Source organism: Aquarana catesbeiana, linkage group LG13, assembly GCF_042186555.1.
Source record: "Aquarana catesbeiana isolate 2022-GZ linkage group LG13, ASM4218655v1, whole genome shotgun sequence".
NCBI classification, from domain to species: domain Eukaryota; kingdom Metazoa; phylum Chordata; class Amphibia; order Anura; family Ranidae; genus Aquarana; species Aquarana catesbeiana.
Genome location: NC_133336.1, coordinates 118608696 through 118634056, shown reverse-complemented (window position 1 = coordinate 118634056; position 25361 = coordinate 118608696). Strand labels below are relative to the sequence as shown.

General features: G+C 45.1%; 1 protein-coding gene across 3 annotated transcripts in view; it reads left to right on the top strand.

Moving 5' to 3' along the window:
* HECTD1 (HECT domain E3 ubiquitin protein ligase 1) overlaps nucleotides 1–25361 on the top strand; it is a 261585-nt gene that overhangs the window by 104999 nt on the left and 131225 nt on the right. For all 3 annotated transcript variants that reach the window (XM_073609172.1, XM_073609173.1, XM_073609171.1), the window contains exons 7-13: nucleotides 15983–16059; nucleotides 16134–16232; nucleotides 22076–22190; nucleotides 22368–22542; nucleotides 23750–23888; nucleotides 24065–24235; nucleotides 24345–24567. In XM_073609172.1, coding sequence (XP_073465273.1) covers nucleotides 15983–16059; nucleotides 16134–16232; nucleotides 22076–22190; nucleotides 22368–22542; nucleotides 23750–23888; nucleotides 24065–24235; nucleotides 24345–24567 — 999 coding nt within the window. The remainder of the gene's footprint in view (nucleotides 1–15982; nucleotides 16060–16133; nucleotides 16233–22075; nucleotides 22191–22367; nucleotides 22543–23749; nucleotides 23889–24064; nucleotides 24236–24344; nucleotides 24568–25361) is intronic.

The following is a 25361-nucleotide window of genomic DNA, read 5'->3' as shown; positions in this document are numbered from 1 at the left end:
AATTAGGTGACTTCAAAACAAACATTTCAGTGTGAACAAATATAACAGTGACTAGTGAACAAAGTAATAACACTTATATGCATTCACCAATTCAAATGGTAAGTGAAAAAACATCAGAAATGATATTATATATAAAGTCCATATCACAATAGGTGAAATATAAATGGAAAAAGGCAAAAAGTCTGTGGTAACAGTGCATAGGCAATGATGAACAGGTGTCTCCTGAACATGCAGAGGGATTGTTTAGACCCGGCAACCTGGTAGGTAAATGGACCGTAGGGAGACCAGAAGTGCACGGAAGGTTGAAATCAGTGCCAGGACCATCACCAGAAATTATGGAGGCTTACCAGAAATAGTGGCCTGAAATAGCATATGCCATACAGGTCAAAAAGGCTGGATGACCAACGGGTCTGGATATTTTATCTGGTCAGATGTCATCACCACACAGAAAGGGGGAAATTATCAGCACGGCTTCCTCATTAATGGATACACCACCATAAGCCAAGCGAATGATTCGTGTTGCATGTGAGGAGTAAAAACACTCACATAGCGTGATAACGTTTAAACTTGGATAAATCGTATAGCGGCAGTCGTGAGGGGTCCACCCGACATGTTTCGACTAAACAGTCATCATCTGATGATGACTGTTTAGTTGAAACATGTCGGGTGGACCCCTCACGACTGCCGCTATACGATTTACATGCTATTCCTATCTTCTGAAAATGTGAGTTTGTTTTTTATTCTTAATTTTTAATAAATCCAAGTTTAAACGTTATCACGCTGTGTGAGTGTTTTTACTCCTCACATGCAACACGAATCATTCGCTTGGCTTATGGTGGTGTATCCATTAATGAGGAAGCCGTGCTGATAATTTCCCCCTTTCTGTGTGGTGATGACATCTGACCAGATAAAATATCCAGACCCGTTGGTCATCCAGCCTTTTTGACCTGTATGGCATATGCTATTTCAGGCCACTATTTCTGGTAAGCCTCCATAATTTCTGGTGATGGTCCTGGCACTGATTTCAACCTTCCGTGCACTTCTGGTCTCCCTACGGTCCATTTACCTGCCAGGTTGCCGGGTCTAAACAATCCCTCTGCATGTTCAAGGAGACACCTGTTCATCATCGCCTATGCATTGTTACCACAGACTTTTTGCCTTTTTCCATTTATATTTCACCTATTGTGATATGGACTTTATATATAATATCATTTCTGATGTTTTTTCACTTACCATTTGAATTGGTGAATGCATATAAGTTTTATTACTTTGTTCACTAGTCACTGTTATATTTGTTCACGTGGCACATTCTGGTTCACACTGAAATGTTTGTTTTGAAGTCACCTAATTTATAGGATTTTCGTATCATTTTGATATATTTATTTGTTACATATTTACGGAGCTTATAGCGCCACACTTTGAATTTTCTGAAACCATGGGGTACGACTTTTCATGTGATTTTGCAGTTCCAGGTTGCAGGACAAGTCGCACAAGTGTGAAAGGGGCCTTAGAGGTGCACCGAATGAAAGTTTTGGTACCGGAGCCAAAAATTACAGTTTAACCACTCAAGCCCCGGACCTTTTGGCTGCCTAAAGACCAGAGGACTTTTTACAATTTGGCACTGCGCTGCTTTAACTGATAATTGCGCGGTCATGCAATGTTTTACCCAAACGAAATTTGCGTCCGTTTTTTCCCCATAAATAGAGCTTTCTTTTGATGGTATTTGATTGCCTCTGCGATTTTTCTTCTTTGCGATATAAACGGAAAAAGACTGACGATTTTGAAAAAAATTATATTTTCTACTTTTTGTTATAAGAAAAATCCAATAAACTCAATTTTAGTCATACATTTAGACCAAAGTGTATTCAGCCACATGTCTTTGGTAAAAAAAAATGTCATTAAGTGTATATTTATTGGTTTGCGCAAAAGTTATAGCGTCTACAAACTATGGTACATTTCCTGGAATTTACACCGCTTTTAGTTTGAGTGCCTATCTCATTTCCTGTGCTAAAATGGCAGGGAAATACAACCCCCCCCCCCCAAATGACCCATTTTGGAAAGTAGACACCCCAAGCAAATTGGTGAGAGGCATGTTGAGCCCATTGAATATTTAATTTTTTTGTCCCAAGTGATTGAATAATGACAAAAAAAAAATTTTTTACAAAAAGTTGTCACTAAATGATATATTGCTCACACATGCCATGGTTATATGTGGAATTGCACCCCAAAATACATTTTGCTACTTCTCCTTAGTACGGGGATACCACGTGTGTGGGTCTTTTTGGGAGCCTAGCCATGTATGGGGCACTGAAAATCGAGCACTGCCTTCAGGATTTCTAAGGGCGTAAATTTTTGATTTCACTCCTCACTACCTATCACAGTTTTGAAGGCCATAAAATGCCAAGATAGCACAACCCCCCCCCCCCCCCAAATTGCCCCATTTTGGAAAGTAGACACCCCAAGCTATTTGCTGAGAGGCATGGTGAGTATTTTGCAGCTCTCATTTGTTTTTGAAAATGAAGAAAGAAAAGGAAAAAAAAAAATTTTTTTTTTTAAATTTTCAAAACTTTGTGACAAAAAGCGAGATCTGCAAAATACCATACCTCTCAGCAAATAGCTTGGGGTGTCTACTTTCCAAAATGGGGTCATTTGGGGGGGTTGTGCCATCTGGGCATTCCATGGCCTCTGAAACTGTGATAAGCAGTGAGGCGTGAAATCACCCTTAGAAAGCCTGAAGACGGTGCTTGGTTTTCGGGGTCCCATACACGGCCAGGCTCCCAAAAAGTCTCACATGTGGCATCATTCTGGTATAACCACTCAAAGTTTAGCAACATGCCAGTACGTTGCTGGTCCTTGTTGGGCATATATTGTAATCTTTTTTTTCATGCAGCCTGTGGGCTGAACGAAAAATAGAGATTGATCAGTGGGTATGCCCACCATTAGAATACCCCACTTCATCCACCCACTTCTAATGATGGGCATACATGCACCGTTTTGTTTTTAACTGTGGTGGTGAAATCACCTCCGACAGCGCTGGAGTCATGGCTTTATGTATCGTGGGAGCAAACACTGTTGCTGTCAAGATAAATAAATTCGTGCTGCAACTGAATGGTGTACCTGAAAACAAAAAAATGGTTACCAATAAAGCACAGTAAACAGTAAAGTATAAAAATTGCATACCTGAAAAGCAAACATGATAAAACATAATGACAATAAAACACTGCAGAATAGAATACAGTAAAAAAGAGCAGAACAATAGGGAGAGAGAACAATAAAACAACTATTTTTGTTTTTTTTCATTTTATATATTTTTTTTGTTTGTTTTTACGCTTTTTTTTTTTTTGACTGTTGTAACTGTAACGGTTAAAGGTTCGGGTCTCTCAAAATGCGATGGCATCTTGGGAGACCCTGTGAAAGTGTGTCCTAGTCTGTGCAGTGCTGTACCCTACGCTAACACTCAACTAGTGTATAGTAGCGTTCAAAACATTCACCAATGCAAAGACCAGGATTGTCAGGACAGGAGGGACAATAATAGCGGGTGTCACGCCTATATCCGCGCTTGCTGCAGACATGACATCTTCTTTGCGGGGTTCGTTGGGTAGGGGTACTCGGGAGGACATAACGAAAATACCTCTCATGCAGCCGGCTTACTGCATTTGGATTGGGAAGGTGAAGTGGAGCACCGTCTGGAAACAGAAGGGCTCTGATGATCTCTTCCTGGAATTTAAGGAAGGATCCAGTCCGTCCTGAAGCTCTGTATAGCACACGAGCGTTCAGCAAAGCCAATTGAAATAAATAAACAGACACTTTCTTGTACCAGCATCTGGCCTTATGGGCAACTAGGTACGGCGCCAACAACTGGTCGTTAAGGTCCACCACTCCCATATTTTGGTTATATTCATGGACACAGAGGGGTTTCTCCACAACACCACTCACCGTAGGAATTTGAACCGTCGTGTCTGCATGAAGGGAGGTAAGAACGAAAACATTCTTATTACCCCTCCACTTCACAGCGAGCAAATTATTACACTTGAAGCAGGCTCTCTCCCCCAGCCTAAGACAGGAATCTACAAGCCGCTGGGGAAAGCCCCAGAGATTAGGTCGCACGGTGCCACATGCTCCAATCTGATGATCAAACAAGTGACAAAAAAGTGGCACGTTCGTGTAACAATTGTCCACATACAAATGGTACCCCTTTCCGAATGGTGACACCAAGTCCCACACAATCTTGCCAGCGCTCCCTATGTAATATGGGCAGTTCTCCATCTCTACGTGGCTATCTTTTCCCTCGTAAACCATAAAACTACATGTATAGCCTGTGGCCCTGTCACAGAGCTTATACATCTTGATCCCGTATCTGGCATGCTTGCTGGGAAGATACTGTTTGAAAGACAAGCGGCCAGAAAACGTAATCAGGGACTCATCAACGCAGACAACTTGATGGGGGAGTAAACAAGTCTGCAAAACGTTGGTTGAAGTGGTTTACGAGGGGCCGAATTTTGTAGAGCCAATCGTATCCAGGTTTTCTATGAGGACGACAGAGTTCATTGTTGTTGAAATGCATGAACCACAAGATCTGCTTGTATCGTGCCCTGGTCATGGAGGCAGAGAACACGGCATATGGTAAATTGGGTCAGCGTACCAATATACAATGTACTCATTTTAACTATGCCCATGTCGAGGGACATGCCCAGAAAAATCTTAATTTCGGAAACCGTAATTGGTTTTCAATCTCTGGCAAGGGAGGACTGAGGATTAGTGGCGATGTATTGACCAGCATACAAATAACTTTGGTCCACAATAGTTCTTTAGAGGTCTTTGGTGAAAACAGCGAATAAAAATCAAGTGGCATAAAGTCAACTGTTTCCACCTGAATGCCGGGTTGGCCAATGAATGGGGGAAGTACGGGTGCTGCAGAAGTGGTGGGTTCCCAATTAGGATTGGCGAATGCAGCAGGGAGGTCACTATGGGCTTGTCTTTGTCTTCTTGGTGGCAGCGGGACACTACTTGTACTTGCCACCTCACCAGCTTGAACTGCACTTATGGGACTCGCCACGTCACCACGTGTTACTGCAGTGCTGGTTTGACTACGACCAGGGTGTATTAGGCCCCTGGTGCTTGCCGGTTTACCAGAAGGATGAGCAGCACTAGTACTTCTCTGCTCCATGCGAGAGCCCCGCGGTTCTTGCACCTCAACAGCAGAAGAAGATTGGGGTCTGGTACGCCTGACCTTGGCAGGGACCACAAATCTGTCATCAGAGCTCTGTCATGGAGCTGCTGTCATCTACAGAATCGTATTCGGAGCCTGAATTTGACAGATGAGTGACTTCCTCTTCACTATCTGTCATGTTCAGAAACGTGTAGGCTTCTTCACTAGTGTACCTTCGATTCGCCATTTTGGGCTATAAATTTAGTGGTACACTAGTGAGACTCACAGGTAAAAAAAGCTCTTGACTGTTAGCGACTGTTTCAAACGCTACGAAAAAAAATGTTAGCGATTGCAGGGATCAGACCTGACTCTGCGAACGCTGCAGTTATGTGTTTTGTATGTGACAGTGATCGATCGATGCTGCACTTTGGTGGGCTGGGCTGGGCGGAGGGGCAAAACGCAGGTGCTAGCAGGTATCTGGGCTGATCCCGCTAACAACACTGCGTTTTTGGGAACCCTAAACTGCTGGGGACGCTAGTATAGATCTGATCAGATATCGATCCGTTCAGATACTATACCACTAAGGGAGGTGTATGCTGCGTGCGTGGGTGTTAGCGGTACTGGCACTAACCTGATGCTGCCTGGGGCGACGCAGACCCTATCTGACCCTAAAACTGATATCACCTGCCGGACGATCAGGGGTTAAACCTTTATTAGGTAATAAACAGCGGGTGCCCTGACACTATAAAAAACAAACTAACTAACCAGCATCACCCGTGACAGTTATACGGTGATCACTGGTGAAAGGGTTAACTAGGGGGGAAATCAGGGGGTTAAAACCTTTATTGGGTAGTATATGGGGGTACCTGATGCTATAAAAAGCTGACGGTGAACGTAAATACTTACCTGGCTACCTAGCGTCACCTGTGACACTAATACGGCGATCAGAAAAAAGATCGCTTAGTGACCCTGGTGACAGGGTTTAACTGGGGGGTGATCAAGGGGTTAAACCTTTATTAGGGGGGTTAGGGGGGTACCCTAGACCTAAAGGGGCCTACCACTAACTGCCCTATCACTTATAACAGTCACAAATGACACCAATGCAGTAATCGGTAAAAAAAAACTGCTATTGGTGTCACTGTGACAGGGGGTGTGATCGGGGGGGGGGGGGGGGGGGGTTGGTGGTTATGTGCCTATGTGTGCTAGTGTCAGTGTAGTGTTGGTGCAGACTCACAGTAGATGTCTTCTCTCCTCGGAAGCCGGAACGAAAAGGCTTCACGAGGAGAGATGACATAATTTCCTCTGCTTCTGTTTACATTACAGAAGCAGAGGAAGCTTCTCATTTGCCAGGAGCGATTGCGAGGGGGTGGCCATGAATCAATGGCCTCCCTCTCAGCACGGAACGCTCCTGGAACAATGCCGACCGCCTCGATGCGCCCCCCGCCCACGGGAGGGGAGTAACGCACCCATACGTTACTCTGCCTGCCTGTGCCATTCTGCCACAGTATATCTGCATGAGGCGGTCGGCAAGTGGTTATTTTTTTTTTTTTTTTATATAATTGTATTCGACTTTTTAATTAAGATCATGATGTTAAATGACTATGAATTTGTCGGCCATTATCAGCAACTTTAGTGCAAGAACAGATCAAGAAGAATGCATCCCTTTAAATTCTATGTATATCTTCACACTGGTCTGTTGTACTACCGTTGTGGTGTTAAAAATCTTGCTTGCTGCATTTTTGATCCGTTAAAAAAAACACACCAAAAACGCACCTCCCTGTTGAAATGAATTAAAAAAGCAGCAAGAACGCATCAGTAAACGCACCTGTTATGTTTTTGAGTCACATGACCTATGAAAAACACACCATAAGCACGGTAAAATCGAGTGTATTTTCTACATAATTATCGGCACCTTTTTCTGAAGGCCATTTTCGGATGATATTTTTTGGCTGCAGAAATTTCAGTGCATCTCTAGTTGCTTTATACTATGCTGGGAGGTCTTTTCTGTTCTCTTCTGTTTAATAGATATGGTCTTGAGTGGCAAAGGTTGTTCTAATCTGACTACAGTTGGTAATATTGGAATATAGGATAGGCACTGTCAGACCTCTTTAATTTCTGAGGAGAGAAACGCTACTCCTGTGTGTTGTCACGCAAGTTTTTCACAGACTTTCATGGACTATATGTTGCTTTACTAATGAATGGTCTTCACTTCAAATTGTTCTTCACAGTAGCTGATTTTACTGTTATATGTTTAGTTTTGTTCAATTATTGTTTTCATGTGGAATTTTGCACTATTAATTATTCATATTATATGGGTTATTGATTCGGAGGGGACAGTGCAACACATTGCAATTTTGCACCTGTTGATATTCTAATATTAGTGACTGCAGCTGCCCTAATATATTATCACTTTTTAAACTTCTGATTTTTATGGTTCACTTGTTTGCACTAAGTGCAGTTTTTTCATATACAGTGGCTTGAAAAAGTATTTATACCCCTTGATTTTTTTGTGATATACCAACACAAAGTGCCACATAATTGTGAAGTGGAAGGAAAATGATAAATGGTTTAATATCTTAAAAGTGTGGCGTGCAATTGTATTCAGCCCCCGTTTACTCTGGTGTCCCTAACTAAAATCTAGTGGAACCAATGGCCTTCAGAAGTCACCTAATTAGTACATGGAGTCCACCTGTGTGTAATTGAATCTCAGTATAGATACAGCTGTTCTGTGAATCCCTCAGTGGTTTGTCAGGGAACCTTGGTGAATAAACCGCATCATGAAGTCCAAGGAACACACCAGACAGATCAGGGATAAAGTTGTGGAGAAGTTTAAAGCAGGGTTAGGTTATAAAAAAAATATCCCAAGCTTTAAACATCTCACAGAGCACTGTCCAATCCATCATCCAGAAATGGAGAGTGTGGCACAACTGCAAACCTACCAAGACATGGCTTTTAACCTAAACTGACAGGCTGGTCAAGGAGAGCATTAATCAGAGAAGCAGCCAAGAGGCACATGGTAACTCTGGAGGAGCTGCAGAAATCCACAGCTCAGTTGAGAGAATCTGTCCACAGGACAACTATTATTCGTGCACTCCACAAATCTGTCCTTTATTGAAGAGTGGCAAGAAGAAAGCCATTGCTGAAAGAAAGTCATAAGAAGTCCCATTTGCAGTTTGTGAGAAGCCATGTGGGGGGACACAACAAACATGTGGAAGAAGGTGCTTTGGTCAGATGAGACCAAAATGTTACTTTTTGGCCTAAAAGCAAAACACTGTGTGGCAGAAAACTAACACTGCACATCACCCTGAATGCACCGTCCCAACCGTGAAACATGGTGGCAGCATCATGTTGTAGGGATGATTATCTTCAGCAGGGACAGGGAAACGAGTCAGAGTTGATGGACTGCACAGTACCGCCCAGGGGGCGGTCTTACTGACTTTAACCCCTCACACTGCATCCAGCAGCTCAGTTTTTTTCTGCCTAGTGTAGGAGAAGGACCTGGCTCCCGGTGGGGACCATTGGTCCTGAGAATTTTTTCTTTTTTCTGCATTTTTGATTCCTGTGATTTATAATCAACAGCCGGGCTGGGTGACAGGCTGGATAATATAGATCCTGGTAGTCTCCCCAGCCTGGCCTTCAAGCGTGAGCAGACCTTAGCTACGCGCTGGGTCGGCCAAGACAGGCCCCCTCTGATCCAGGGGCGGCCGGTGAGCTATGTGCTCCGGGGCACACATATGACCCGGCTACTGCTGTCCGTGTCACAGTGTGCCGTGGCCAACAGCCACCCCGTACTGCTCGGGTGATGGGTCTGTCTGTGGAATGCGTCCAGCAGTCCCTGCAGGAGGGGTAAGTATGGTTCCACCTATCTCGGCAGGATGGAGCAGCTGGGCATTCCCTGGGAGGTAGACTAGGGGGGTCTCTCATTCTCCCTTTCTTTTCTCTCTGTCCCTTTCCCTCCTCCCCATACTATGGGCCGCTGTGTGACTGGGCATATGGGGGTGCGGTGCACATACCTGGCCGGGGGTCCTCCGGGGTGGGCTCTGACTCCTGGCAGGGGGCTGCGCTGGGTGTTGGTGGTCCGCTCATCCTTTTTCCAGTTTTTTGGGCCATGGGCCATTTTCTGGAAGTCCGGCGGCCATTTTTCCGGCGCCCTCAGATGTTTTTGCTGAGGCAGCCATTTTCTAGTGGACTCAGCTTGTTTTGCCTCAAGCGCTGGGTGACCGTTTCTTTCTGGAACAGCGCAAATTTTACACAGAACACCTCGTGGCTGACACGGGAGAGTGGACGGCAGCACAGCGCAGTACCTAGGTGAGTCATACGGGGGGGGCCCCTCAGTCTGTGGCAGCTAGAAGGGTGGGCATTTTGTGTGACTTGCCTTAGGTCTCTAAGTGGTGATAGGCGAGTGTGGATCAGCATGGCGTCAGAAGCTAGCGCTTCTTCCCCAGGCATCCCTGTTCTGGCAACCGGTTCCCCTGCACCTGCGGTGCCGATGGACTCTCTGTCGGCGGTCCTGGAGTCCTTTGTTTCCAGGGTGGAAGCGGCGCAAGGCGGGTAAAAAACGCCCCCTCCCCCACTGTCTTCTGGGGAAAGCTCTGATTCAGACTCGGGTCCCGCTGTGGCAGGTGGCCCCTGTTCTGAAGTTTCAGATGATGCAGACCAGGACCGATCGGACAGTGAGAATGACTTCGTGGTACCCTAAAGTTGGAGGATACGGCGAGGGCATCTGCAGAGGTGTCGTTCCCTTTTGGGTCCCACCGGCCGGCCCGCACAGCTAAGGTGTTTCCTTACCTAGCTTATTTTGATAAGTTTATTTACAAGGAGTGGGAATGCCCGCAGCGGCCTTTTTAGTCCCGAGACGCATGGCGGTGCGTTACCCCTTTGAAAAGAGTTTCCTGAAGAAATGGACATCTCCTCCGGTTGTTGACCCCCGGTATCCAGGTTAAATAAAGTAACCACAATTCCGGTGGAAGGGACCCTTGCTTTTAAGGACCCTGCCGACAGGAGGGCCGAGGCGGTTGCTCGGTCCATGTTTACGGTGGTGGTGTCAGCTTTGCGGCCAGTGTTGACCACGGCCCTGGTGTCCCAGACGCTTACCGAATGGGCTAAATTGTTGCACCGTTAGTTGGAGAAGCAACAGGCTTCCCCGGTCCGCCAGTTGGTGCAGGGCCTTAAGTATGTCTGTGATGCGGCCTTAGATACGGCCCCCTTGCTCTCGAGAGCCTCAGCATCAGCTGTGGTGCTACGTTGCCTGATTTGGCTAAAATGCTGGTCTGCGGATCAGGCATCTAAGAAAGCACTGACGTATTTGCCCTTCCAGGGAGAGAGGCTGTTTGGAGCCTCGCTGGATGACATTATTAAGAATGTTACCGGGGGTAAGAGTACGTTGCTCCCACAGTCCAGGAAAGGTAAGGAGCCACACCGTAGGCAAGGGCCCTCCTTTTCCACTCACAAGCGGATTTTTCGTCCGCCCGGGTCGGCAGGTAAGCATTCCCAGTCTGACAAGGTGCCCGCTGAGGGGCAAAAGCAAGCCAAACAAGCCTGCGAGCAAATCTGTTACTGCATGAAGGTTTACCCCCGCCCGACTCTCGGGTGGGGGGTCGCCTTCAGGAGTTTGCAGCTCGGTGGACCTCCCTAATTTCCAACCAGTGGGTCTGCGAACTGGTTTCATCAGGATACAAGGTAGAGTTTTTCTTGTCCGCCAAACAGATTTTTTCCCTCCAACCTTCATCTTCTTAGGTTTTAGGGATTCTACTCTAATCTGTTTGTAGTCCCAAAGAAGGAAGGGGTCTGTCCGGTCCTGGATCTCAAGGCCCTCAACAGCTTTGTGAAAGTAAAAAGGTTCAGGATGGAATCAGTTCGCTCTGTGGTCGCGGCACTCCATCAGGGGGATTTCCTGGCGTCCCTGGACATCAAGGACGCATACTTGCATGTCCCCATATTCGTCAGGCATCAGAGGTTTCTGCGATTTGTGGTCGGGGACAAGCACTACCAGTTTGTAGCTCTTCCTTTTGGCCTGGCGTCGGCACCAAGGGTCTTCACCAAGGTGCTAGCCCCAATTCTGGCTTTGTTAAGGCAGCAAGGGATCGCAATCATGGGGTACCTGGACGACCCCCTTGTGAGAGCAGCTTCCGCCTCAGAATTAAGGGAGGATTTGGCAATCACCATGCAAACTCTTTGGGAGTTTGGTTGGGTATTGAACCTCCAGAAGTGGGTTTTGGTGTCGACTCAATGCCTGGAGTACCTAGGCTTGCTTCTGGACTCCTCAGAGGCGAGAGTCTTTCTCCCTTCGGACAAGCTGCAGACACTTCAAGCTGCGGTGAAGTTGTTGGTGTCCCGCAGGTGGTTGTCGCTGCGTTTTTGCATGCGAGTCCTGGGTCTCATGGTAGCCACTTTCAAGGCGGTACCGTATGCTCAATTCCACACTCGAGTCTTGCAAAAAGAGATCCTGTCCAAATGGGACAAATCTCCGTTATCTCTGGATTGTCAAATTCAGGTGAGCCAGCTAGTCAGGGATTCCCTGCTCTGGTGGCTGGGGTCTCTGGCCCTTCGGTCCGGGAAGTCGTTCCTTCCTCTTCATTGGATGGTGATCACAACGGACGCCAGCCTGACTGGTTGGAGGGGAGTTTGGGGCGTGCAGTCAGCCCAGGGTCGCTGGACGCAGGAAGAATCCCACCTGCTGATCAATGTGCTGGAACTTCGAGCAATCAGGCGGTGCCTCTCCTTGTGGTCACAGAGGATGCAGGGGCGTCCGGTCAGGATCCAGTCAGACAACGCCACGGTAGTGGCGTATGTCAACCATCAAGGAGGAACAAGGAGCTCGGCTGCAGCACTAAAGGTCGCTTGAATGAATGAAAGATTTGTATAGCGCTACAAATGCGAACTGAATCGACTCAAGGCGCTTGATCTGTGCTGTTAGTCCTGTTTCTTAGAAGAGATGGGTCTTGAGTTTTTTTCTGAAGGCCCGATGATTTTCTTCCTTGCGGATGTTGGTGGGTAGAGCGTTCCATAACCGTGGTCCGTTCTCCCTTTGATTTGAAGCGGGACTTGGGAATGAGGAGGAGGTTTTGGTTGGTTGATCGAAGACTGCGCTTAGGTGTGTAGTGTTTTTTATTTTCTCGCATCGGTATTGTGGAGCGTTTCCTTGAGTGCATTTATGGGTAGGGTTATGAGGCAGAGGGTCTTGAAGATGATCCGGTCTTTTATGGTTAGCCAATGTAGGCTCCTCAGGGATGGGGAGATGGATTCCCAGGGTTTTTTTCCTGTTACCAGTCTTGCTGCAGTGTTTTGGATGACTTGTAGGCGTGCAATCTGGAATTTAGGTAGTCCTATGTAGAGGGAGTTTGCGTAGTCGAGCCGGGAATTGATGATTGTTCCAACTACTGCTGCTTTGTCGTCTTCTGGAATGAAGGGGATGAGTCTACGTAGTAGGCGAAGGAGATGGTGAGATCCACTGACTACCGATCCTTTTTGTGCATCCATCCTCATTTCTGAGTCAAAGATGACTCTGAAACTTTTAGCTTTGGTGCTTGGGGAGATGGTCTGTCCAAGGATGGTGGGTGGTGTCTAAGGGTTCTTAGTTTTTGTATTACGGTTTGCGTGGAGGAGAACGAGCTCTGTTTTGGATCCGTTGAGTTTGAGGGAACTTGTGGTCATCTATCAATATGAGGTATTTTTCTAGTTGCTGGTAGTGGTCTTTTTGATCGGTGATGCGAAAGTAGAATTGGGTGTCATCAGCATATGAGTGGAAGCAGAGGTCGGATTTTCTAATGATTTGGAGGAGTGGATGGCTGTAGATGTTAAAGAGCACTGGTGATAAGGGTGAACCTTGAGGAACTCCACAAGAAATTGCCCGAGTTTCAGAGGTGAAGGCTCCTAGTTTCACAGTCTGTGACCGATTTTGTAGGAAGGATGCGAACCATGGTAGATCTGAATCCTGCGGTGGGCAGAGCAGCGTGTGCCGGCTCTGTCGGCTGTGTATATTCTGGGCGTAGAAAACTGGCAAGCGGACTACCTAAGTCATCGGATGCTGGACCAAGGGGAATGGTTGCTACATCCAGATGTATTTCGGCTCCTTTGCCTAAGGTGGAGCACGCCAGACGTGGATCTCCTGGCTTCTCGACTCAATCGGAAGGTACAGAGGTTTGTGGCCAGGTCAAAAGATCCCTGGGCAGCAGACGCGTTGGTGGCTCCCATGGCTCCATGGGGGCATTATCGACTGATTTATGCCCCCCCCCCCCCACTCAAACTTTTACCACGTCTGCTTCACAGAGTGGAGGCCGAGGGGATTCCCGTGATTCTGTTTGCCCCAGATTGGCCTTGGCGTCCTTGGTATGCTGACATACTACGAATGGTGGCGGATGTTCCTTGGCAGCTGCCGATACGAGAGGACCTTCTGTCGCAAGGTCCAATACTTCATCCTGCTTTACAGTCGCTGGCTTTAATGGCGTGGCTGTTGAAAGCCAGGTGCTAAGGGACCGAGGTCTGTCGGATTCGGTAATCTCCACTATGCTGAGGGCACGGAAGTCATCTTCTTGAAAGATTTATCATCGTACGTGGATGGCCTACATCTCCATGTGTGAGGAGATGGGGTGGCGTCCACGTACATATTCATTTTACAGGATCCTGCTGTTTTTGCAGCGAGGAGTGGATCAGAAACTTGCCTTAAGCACCATTTAAGGGGCAGGTATCAGCTTTGGCTGTATTTTTTCAGCGACCTTTGGCGACTCATTTATTGGTGAGTACATTTGTTCAGAGGGTTCGACGTGTGGCCCCTCCAGTTCGACCACCGCTGCCTCCTCTGGATTTGAATCTGGTGCTCTCAGTGCTTCAGAAACTGCCATTTGAAAACATTAGGGAGATCCCCTTATTGACACTCTCTCAGAAAGTAGTGTTTCTTGTGGCGATTACATCTGCCAGGATGGTTTCTGAGTTGGCCGCCTTGTCATGCAAATCTCCCTACTTGGTCCTCCACAAGGATAAGGCGGTGCTGCGCCCGCAGCCTTCGTTTCTTCCAAAGGTGGTTTCGGCCTTTCATCTAAATGAGGGCATTGTGTTTCTGTCCTTATGTCCTCGGCCGTCACACCCCAAAGAGGTTGCTTTGCATTCCTTGGACATGTTCCGGGCTCTGCGGGTGTATCTGTCTGCTACGGCTCCTTTTCAGAGGTCGGAGGTTTGTATCAGTGGCTGGTCCGAAGAAGGGCCTGGCGGTCTCGTCGGCCACCATTTCTCGGTGGATCAGACAGATCGTGGTTCAGGCTTATGCCTTAAGGGGGCGGGCGCCCCCCTTTCCTGTCACGGTGCATTCGACCAGGGCAATTGGTGCCTCCTGGGCTTTCCGACATCAAGCATCCATTTCTCAGGTGTGTATGGCGGCGACCTGGTTGTCCGTTCACACTTTCACTAAATTTTACAAGGTTGATGTGAGCGCATCTTTGGATGCTTGCTTCGGCCGCAAGGTTTTGCAGGCGGCTGTTTAAGGTTGCAACTCCTCCGTTGAGGAGCTCTGGTTGTTATGGGTGGAGTTATTGTCTTGCTGTTCCCACCCCTAGTTTTTTGACACTGCTTGGGGACGTCCCTAAGGTCAAGATGAAGATGCTGTGTCCGTCAATGAACGAAAGAGAAAATAGGATTTTTGTACTCGCCGTAAAATCCTTTTCTCTGAAGTTCATTGACGGACACAGCACCCACCCCTCCTATTTATGTTTGTACTGCTTTTGACGAACTGAGCTGCTGGATGCATTGTGCGGGGTTATAGCCAGTAGGACCGCACCCTGGGCGGTACTATGCAGTTTTGCTGTTTTTACATGTTCTGCCTAGTCCTCTCCTGAAGGTGGCGATATAACCCTAAGGTCAAGATGAGGATGCTGTGTCCATCAATGAACTTCAGAGAAAAGGATTTTACGGTGAGTACAAAAATCACATATATATATATATATATATATATATATATATATATATATATATATTTTTTAGTAGAGGCCCTAGAGAATAAAATGGTGGTGGTTGCAATATTTTATGTAACACTGTATTTGCGCAGCAGTCTTTTCAAATGCAATTTTTTTTAATGAATTAAAAAAAAAAAATAACCAGTAAAGTTAGCCCAATTTTTTTTTTTTTTTTTTTTGTGAAAGATTTTACGTTGCGAGAATCGTGAGAGAATTGTGATACTTTTTATTCTAAGCAAAAAAATCGTGATTCTCATTTTGCCCAGAATCCTGCAACTGTACATCCCATCTGACAGAGCTTGAGCTATTTTGAAAAGAAGAATGAGCAAAAATGTCACTCTCTAGATGTGGAAAGCTGGTAGAGACATCCCCAAAAAGACTTGCAGCTGTAATTGCAGTGAAAGGTGGTTCTACAAAGTATTGACTCAGGGGGGCTGAATACAAATGCACGCCAAACTTTTCACATATTTATTTGTAAAACATTTTTAAAAAACATTTATCATTTTCCTTCCACTTCACAATTATGTGCCACATTTATGTTTTTGATTGTAACATGACAAAATGTGGAAAATTTCAAGGGGTATGAATACTTTTTCAAGGTACTGTACTGTCCCTAGTTTTGTTTTGGTTTTGTTTTGTTTTGTTTTGTTTTTTTCTTGTGCCTGCTAGCATTATTTGCTATGTTGCTCACCCCGCAGGTGGGCTGTTTTTGTACTACCCTGGGCTGCACATGGTCTTTTTCTTTGCCAGTGTCCAAACCTTCTGTAGGTAATGGTATAGCTGAAAGGAAAAGATTTCTTGTGTCTCTTAATGAGCTCCAAGAAAATGATTACAAAAAATCCCATTGCGGCTTCTAATTAGTTTTTTTTTTTTTATGTTTATCTGTCAGCATTTGAAGTAAATTTCATGGATGATGTTGGCCAGACCCTTCTGAACTGGGCTTCTGCTTTTGGCACTCAGGAGATGGTGAGCATTTTCTTTAATAAAGTTGTTAGCTTATAGTATACCGCTGGTTGTAACTCTGTGAATGCTATTCATAGGTGGAGTTTCTGTGTGAGCGAGGAGCAGATGTGAATAGGGGGCAAAGGTCATCTTCACTACATTATGCTGCTTGCTTTGGACGACCTCAGGTGGCAAAGGTAGGAAGTTATCAAAATGAAACAAACAGCTTTCCCACCAGGCTGAGCCCATCATAGGGAATTGGGTCAGTCGAGTGACAGGGCTTTAGAAAAGCCTTCCAGGGCAGCCGGAGGTTTCAGTGGGCAGATTAAATCCACATAATGCATGCGACCTCTTGCTTGACATTGTGATCTGACACTATACTGACTGCTAATATGATCTGCAGAGATCGGCAGCACATAGATAATGGGAGGGAAATAATTTTACTTAAGTATATCTAGGTAAAATGTAAAATATTGCAGCTTTCCAGTCCATCTATTTTGTGCCACTATTTGTTTTTTTTTGTTTTTTTTTAACTAAAGGCAAAACTTTTTCATTCATTTTTAATAGAGTGGCGAGGAATTAGAAACCCCATCAGTTTTTATTGCTGTTTGTGTCCCCATTAGGGAGATTCATCCTCTCCAATTGTCCTGTTTTACCATTAGCATTGAAAGTGAACGTAAAGGAAAATCCGAAATTTTGGGTTGTCCAACAAAGTAATAGTGGGGAAATATTCCAATGGGGACACTAGTTCTTGTTGCCTGGGTGTCCCCAAGGGATTCCTTTCATTTGCAGGGATTTCCTCTCACTTCCTGTTTTGGCTCCTGTGGACAGGAGGTGAAGGTAAATCTCCCCAATGGTAAATGGATTGCAAAAATAAACCAATAGGGGTTATAACCCTCCCTTACTCTATCCAACAAATTGCCTATAGTTCTACTTTAACGCTTTATTTTCACCTGCTGATACTGTCAGTAACATGCTTCTTGTTCAAGGGTGACCATGCTTCTTAACTGTGCTGTATCTAGGAAGAAGCAGCACTTTTTCACCCCAGGACACAAAGTATGTTAGGCCTGCTACCTCTCCTCATCTCCATAACATAGGGGGGAGGTGTTCCATAGTTCAGATATTACCTGGCAGCAGGGCTGATAACATTGCTTAGAATTTTGGTGTAGTACAGGTAGAGTGCAAGTTAGGAGCAATTTTAAAGATACAAAACTTGGGGAAATGCGCAAGTATTGCAGAGATGTTTTGTTGCTTTTTTTTTCCTTGCCCTTGATAAAATCAATTAATATTCAATAAATTGAAAAGGATTATTTTGTTTTTTTTCAAAGTTGCTCAAGGAGTTCTGTAATTCACTGCTCCTCCTAAACTAAAGAAGTGAAAGGTCGGGTACAGCTCCTACCTACTAGTCTAATCCAAGATGTTGTCTTGTATTGGGTAGAAAATGAGAAGCTATGTGTGTTTTAGATGTATAACTTTTGTCTTCTCAGATTTTGTATACTTATATACAAAGTGAGGGGAAATCCCAATATCTTAATCGTATCATACAGGACACGGGCAACTCATTCATATACCATGGGTTATGGGCTCATTCCTTCAGGTGATTGGACACTAACAAGCTTTTGAGGACACCCTCCTCCTCAATTTTTTGCTAGTGTCTCAAGATGGTGGACCTTTTCTCCTTCACTTAGAAATCCACTCCACTTGTTTATTATTTTTTTCTTTCTTATTTTCTTAGAATTCTTTGCTCAACCCTCACGTTATTTTAATACCTACAAAGAAGCAGTGTATCTGGATCAGGGCAGTCTTGGTAAAACCTTGGGAACCATACCTGTACCCTATGCTGTTGGGATAGCCTGTAATGTTGCTTCAGACACAGGATTATGTAAAGACAATGCGTTTCAGGGTACTATACAAGTCCAGGTCCCTCGCTATGTAATCCAGTCCCTGAAGACCCCTAGAGGGCACAGAATCCGAAGTGAATGAAGAGGATGTTGATGCAATATTGGGGGATGCTGCAGAAGATTTCTCCTCAACATATTGTCACTATATTAAAGAGGAAGCTTCACGCGAAACATACATGTTAACGTGGAAAAGCTCATTGGCTCTGTCTGCAAAAGCCTTGATTCTTTTGACTCTACTCAATCTCGCCATCCCCATTAGGCACAAAGAGTAGATGGAATGTGCAGCCTATGATAATTGCGTCACGCTTGAAAGGATTTTCGCTCCCCAAAAATCTTTGCTGAACTCTATATATTGGAAAAAGAGTTTCAAAACAAATGGGCTATCCCTGTGGTTCATCCTGCCTCCTCTGTTCTAAGCAAACATATCACTGTATCTATTGAAGATGATATTCTTTTTCTTATCTGCTGATCGAAAGTTGACACACTCTCTTAAAAGCTGCCTTTAACCTGGCAGGCCCAGCCCTGCAACCAGCTCTGTTATTTCTGTATGTAAAACTATAACTAACTGGACTAGGGCAATGTATAGCCTGCAAACTCTAACCAAACTTCAGAACTTGTGTTCAATTCTTCTTTTCAGCTCAAGACTTGGCCCGCAAGGGCCACCAAGCTTTCCCTAAACCTGTCTTCACAATGAAGAGGCGCCCTCGCTCCCAAGAGCGAGGGGACAATTGTGACGCTTTTGTTTCCTTCTGGGTCACCAGACCTTTGGGCTCAGCCGGAGATTTTAAAAGGGTACAAGATATAGTTCAAAACTCTACCACCTTACTGCTTTTTTTTTTTTTTTCCTTGGGAGTTCAGGGAACATGGTCAAGAGAGGAAACCAACTTCACATCAACATCCTGGAGCTCAGTCAGGTTATCTCTCCAGCACGGGATACTCCTTTTAAAGGAACACCCAATTCGAGTACGGTCAGACAATGCCATCACATGGGCATTTATCAACTATCAAGGGGCGCAAGGAGCCTGACAGCCTTGAAGGAAGCAACCCAGATTCTCTCATGGACAAACTTACGGTTCAGTGATTTCTGGGGTTCACATCCCAGAGGTGTCGGGCAGATTATTTCAACTGCCAACGCTTGGACCACGGGGAATGGTCTCTTCATCCAGATGTGCTCTTGTCTCCAGATGCAACAACCACCTACATCCATCTATTAACTGTACCAGGGATCCTCTAGATCTGGCCCTGTATTCTCTAATTATCCCCTGGTCTCAGATCAGGCTGATTTCATGCTTTCCCTCCATTGCACATTCTGCCTTCCCTGCTCCACAATATAGATCAAGAGAAAAAAATGTGGTTCTACTTGCTCCAAACTGGCCTCGAAGAACCTGGTACATAGACGTAGTCGACCATCATGCAGATGACCTCTGGCCTCTTCCAAACAAGCCAGATATGCTATCTCAAGACCCTCTGTTCCATCCTGTTTCTTTAACGGCATGGCTGTTAAAGGTCTTCAGTCTGTGATTCCTACCTTGCTAAAAGCAAAAAGGGCAGATTCCAGGAAGAACTGATGTCATACCTGGAATTTTTAATTTGCCTGGAGTGAGGGCAGTCAGTTCAGTCCCAGATATAACACTTCCTCACTTTCCAGCCTTCCAACAGTGTGCTACCCTTGCTACCCTAAAAGGGCAATTATCGGCCTTATCCATCCCCTTTCAAGGCTCTGGATTCACACTTCCTTGTCAAAGCATTTATTCTCATGTTATGCCCCTTTTGCAGCACCCTGTGCTTTCCTATTATCTTGCTTTGCGCTCTCTTTCCTGCAGAAATACCCTTTGAATCCATCTGTGATATTCCCTTTTAGATTTTTGCCAGCAAAGTAGCCTTTTTTTGGAAGCCATCACATCTGTCAGATGTATATCCAAACTGATGGCCCTTTCTTGTAAAGAGCTTTTCCTCATACTTCACAATGACAGGGTTGTATTATGCCCAAGAAATCCTTTCTTCCAAAGGTGGTTTAAGTTTAAGCATTGTATCTCATTGAGGACATTGTTCTACCATCCTCGTAACCTGCTGCTAAGCATCCAAAGAAATTCTCTGTACATTGCGTGGCTGGTAGTTGGAGCCATTTGAGTGTACCTAAAAGCTACACCTTTCATTAAAGTAATTGTAAAGCTTTTTTTTGTTTTTTTTTTTGTTTGTTTTTTTACGTAACAAACATGTCATACTTGCCTCCACTGTGCAGATCATTTTGCACATGGTGGCCCCCGATCATTCTCTTCTGGGGTCCCCCGGTGGCGCTATCAGCTCCTCCCCGCATCGTATAACCCCCTAGGAGAAGCACTCTCCCGGGGGGGGGGTTACCTTGCGGGCACGCTCCTGAGTCCAGCATTTGTGTCCATAGACACAGAATGTAGGACTCTGCCCCACCCCCGGCGCCCGCATCATTGGATTTGATTGACAGCAGCGGGAGACAATGGCTGCGCTGCTATCAGTCTATCCAATCAAGAGCCGAGAACCCCAGGCAGAGAGGTCCAGCATGTCTCCGCCGAGGGATCGAGGGGGGTCAGGTGAGTAAAACGGGCTGCTAGGGGGCGGTCATAGGATGCATTAAAGCTGTGTTCCACCCGCAATTTTTTATTTTTTTTGTAAAGTCAGCAGCTACAGTGTTTTTAATAAGGACACTTACCTGTCCAGGGAGCCCGCGATGTCGCCCCCCGGAAGCCGATCCGTCCATCGGATTGGGTGCAGGTGCCCCCATTCTAACTAAGGGAAACCATCAGTGGAGCCTTGCGGCTTCACTGCCCGTTTCCTACTGCGCATGTGCGAGTCGCTCGGCGCTTTGTGAATGGCCAGCTGTCTTCTGGGACACACACAGGTCCCAGAACGCAGTGGGGGGGGGGCTCGCCGCACAAAAGGATTTGACATCCTGCACCGCGGACCGGATGGATCAGAAGTATACTATGTACTTCATAAAAAGGTACGATGGAAGAAAAAAATATTTTTTTTTAATATCCAAAAACGAGGGGTGGAGAGGTGGTCTTTCGTTTAATACCACTTCTCAAAAGTGGGTGGAACTCCGCTTTAAAGTGAAAAAACATGAAGGTTTACAACCCCTTTAAACAGATTTTCTGTTCTTTGCTCGGGACCTCACAAGGAGCACCTTGCTTCAAAATCTATCAATTGCACAGTAGATCAGTGACTTGCAAGAGCTTATCTTCTTAAACAAAAACCTCCTCCTGTGATGCTGCATCCCCAGTCCACAGGGTCTTTAGGAGTATCTTTGGCTTTTGGGCACAAAACCACTGTTGCCCAACTGTGTAAAGCCTCCACCTGGTCTTCTGTTCATACTTTCTCAGCGTTACCTGGTTAATGTCCAGTTATCTGTGGGTGCAGCATTTGGCCGCAAGGTTCTTGCAGCGGCACTCCCAATGTGGTTCCTTAACCCCTGTTGTTTTTTTTCCTAATTGTTGCTACCCTTTGTATTCATTGCTTGGGGACATCCCATTGCCTATGAATAAGTTGCATGCGTCCTGTACTAAACGATTAGGATAAGCGTTTTGCCTGTAAATTCCATAATTTGGAGTACAGGACCCACCCCCACCCCCCCAAGGGCCGGCTCACAACGCGAGGCACATGTTCTTGTGCGGTTACCCCAAGGTGCAATTTTGAAGCCTATTCATTTGAATGAGCTGCAAATAGTACCAGAACGTGGAAAAATGTATGCACTACTACATGAACTACTTTTAAAAATGCACCACACCAAACTGCATGGTACTACAGTACCATGTGATTTGGTGCCCACAAATTTACTGAGTTTGTGATCTGCGCTTGGGGTGCTGTTAACATTACATTGACACCTGCATGCAGATTGCAAGGTCCGTGTGTCATTGGGGGCGCCAAGACACCAAATTTACAGGTAAGTCAAATGTCCTCTTTTTGGCAATTGTCACTCATTTATAGTGATGGCTATAACATTTTAGATTTCCCATGAGTTTGACTTTTCACCATGACAAATAGTGAGGGCAGGATTGATCTATAAGAGAGAGAAATTCTAATTCTTTCTGACCCTATCCAAAGCTAAAAGCTCTATTTTAGGTGATGGTGATTCAAATAAATATTAACATGCATTATACTTTCAGACACTGCTTCGCCATGGTGCTAATCCAGACTTGCGTGATGAGGATGGGAAGACTCCTTTGGACAAAGCAAGGGAGCGTGGACATAGTGAGGTGGTCGCCATCTTACAGTCACCAGGTACGCTGAACTATTTTAACAGCAATTTACTTTATTACGTAGACTGTAAGACCTTTGAGAGTTGGTTATTTTTTTGTTTTCTCTTGATGCCAGTCGGTCTTTATTTAGATTCTTTCCGTTTGCAGTTCAGCTTGCTGAGTGTTTATGAAACATGTCCTATGTGCGCTGTCGTTTTAGGTGACTGGATGTGCCCAGTGAACAAGGGGGATGAGAAGAAGAAAAAAGACTCTAATCGAGAAGAAGAGGAGTGCAATGAGCCGAAGGGTGACCCAGAAATGGCCCCGATTTACTTGAAGAGGCTGCTGCCTGTTTTTGCACAGACTTTCCAACAGACCATGCTTCCATCAATCAGGTGCTGTGTTTGTTAGGCATTCAGCTAACTCTATGAGCTGCCATTTCTTTGCATAGGTTGATCATGTAATTGACCCAACAGTTATCAGAGGCGATGGTTCTACTAATAAAGCGCTTGAAGGCACCCTTTCATTTTTGTGTTATGCCCACTGACACTGGCACTTGGGGCTGCATTGCTTTTTTTTTCCATCTTGATACAGCTATGGTCTTGAATACTCTTCATGTTTTGAAGCTGCTTTTACCAGCACCACTGGGCAAAGATCATCCAGTGAAGTTTTTGGTTGAAAGTAGAAAATTGAACTGGAAAAAACAGGTATTTGTATCTGTCACGCAAAGGGCTTGTTTACATTAGAGCTTGAGTATTAATATGTCTCACACTCTGGTTTTTGGAAAAACTCTTATTTGAATGGCAAACAGCAAGTCAGCACACTCAAAATGTTGCAGGACTTTTTCCAACTCACTGCTATTCAAAGCATTGGTGGAAGAAAATTTATTTAACATTATTACATTTTATGTATGCATTTTAAATGTAAAATTCAGCAAAATATTTGACAGTGCATCTGGTAGTAACAAGCCCTAATCAGTTTCTCACATTCTGTATGGTAGTAAAAGAAAAGGTGGTCCTTTCTGAGAAGCCCCTTAACTTTCCTTAAAGTGTATTCCACTCTTGTAGTCAAATTAAAAAAACACTATGTTTGTTGTGTGTTCCTGTTCACACAGCATACCTAACAAAAACAAAATTCTCAGCGTGATCTGACCCAATAGCTGAGCCGAGGACTGGCTGAGTCTAGTTGTCAAGAACATACAACGGAAAGACCCAGCCTCTCAACCCTTAACCTCTCGCGAAGACAGAACGGGTTCAAATCTAGTACAACTAATTAGATATCTGCCCCCAGACAGGGTTAAATATGGTAAACCCAGATTCCCAGCCCCCCCCACTCCCCCCACCCCCCCCTCATAGCAGAGAACTAAGCAGAATTGTTGCTTACTGGATGTACTAGAAAAGAGCATCTAAAAGGTAAGCTGCAATTTAGTAATTGCGTTTTTTTTTTTTTTTTGCTATGTGAAGTGGGGCATGTAACAAATAAAAAGTAGGTAGTATTTTGATTTGGCTGCAAAATTGTAAATACCCTTTAAGATGCTGACATGTTCATTTTAGTGTATGCTGGATGCTAGTATTTTGACTTTGTTTCCATCTAACATAACAGGAAGGCCAGCCTTGCTCTAATCCGAAAAATGATTCATTTCTGTTCTGAAGCTCTACTGAAAGAAGTGTGTGACTCTGATGCCGGGCACAATCTTCCCACTGTGCTTGTAGAAATTACTGCTACAGTTCTGGATCAGGAGGTCAGTGCACTGTTTTCAAAGATACCAAATAACTAGCACTCAGTCTTGTGTATCACATCTCTTTAAGCCTATCCCTGATTCCAGGTTAAACATTGGTGGCTATAGAGAAATATTTTTGAAATAGTGTTACAGCTGCCATTTTTTTTTTTAACTTTCATTTTTTGTTTTGTTTTTAGGATGATGATGATGGTCACCTTCTGGCACTGCAGATTATTAGGGATCTTGTAGATAAAGGGGATGACCTCTTTCTGGATCAATTGGCAAGACTTGGTGTAATAAGCAAAGTATCAACTTTAGCTGGCCCTACCTCTGATGATGAGAATGAGGAAGATCCCAAGCCAGAAAAGGTGAATGTACATAAAAAAAGTTTAGACCTTTGCATGACTTTCTATGTGTATATACTCTGTTACTGTCTTTTTCAAGGAAAAGTTCAACTATATTTCTTTTCATTGACAGGAGGATGAACCACAGGAAGATGCCAAAGAACTTCAGCAGGGAAGACCCTATCACTGGAGGGATTGGTCTGTCATCAGGGGGCGAGATTGTTTGTATATCTGGAGTGATGCTGCAGCCTTAGAACTCTCAAATGGCAGTAATGGCTGGTTCCGCTTCATCTTAGATGGCAAACTAGCAACCATGTATTCAAGTGGCAGTCCTGAAGGAGGCTCCGATAGCTCAGGTCAGTTGGCTTTTCTCTGATTGTTCATTGGGAGACACAGCAGACCACTTGTTAGCCATGTCCTAGAAGCATGGACACTGAGCAGAAGCGCATGCTCCTTATGCTGTGAGCTATACCCCCTGCACAAACTGGATGTCTTTTTTGCTGAGAAAAGTGTAACCTATTTAGCTAGCTATATTTACTTTAATCCATCAAGATTCCTCTACAAGCTGTTGAGTTGGTCTCTTCAAGTAACTATCTGGATCAGTGTTTCTTCACCAGTATCTTTTTGGGCCATGTCTGGACCCTGCTGGACTGGATGATTGCGGGGCTAGCCTTGAATGTTACCTATCAGTATTTGGGCTCTGCATTTTGGCGCTTTCCAGTGACACAGCACCAAGTGTGACTTTGGGTATTAAAACTCATTGTGTGGGCCGAGCACTGGAAGTGGCCTCTTTACTAGGACCTTTTGGGTGCAATTTGAAATCCCTGCTTTCTGTCAGTTTACCGTGGAAGGGGTTGACACTGAGGCACTGAGTGGTATACCTGCCATTGCACATGGAAAGCAATCTTCATTTGGTGCAAGCAAAAATAATTTTGCCACAGGAGATTGTCCTTATATCAAATCCTGTTTTTTCTGCAAATGGGCCTGGATCAACATTTAGCCTCGAGTATCATCACTGTGTCGTATTCGGCCTTTGTGATCTTGTTTTAGAGACCGCTTCACCTGTATACTCCCCTGTTAATCTGTGGTCTCTGAGTCTGGCTCTCTCAAAGCCTTAAAATACTGCCCTTTGAACCTATTAGGGATATTT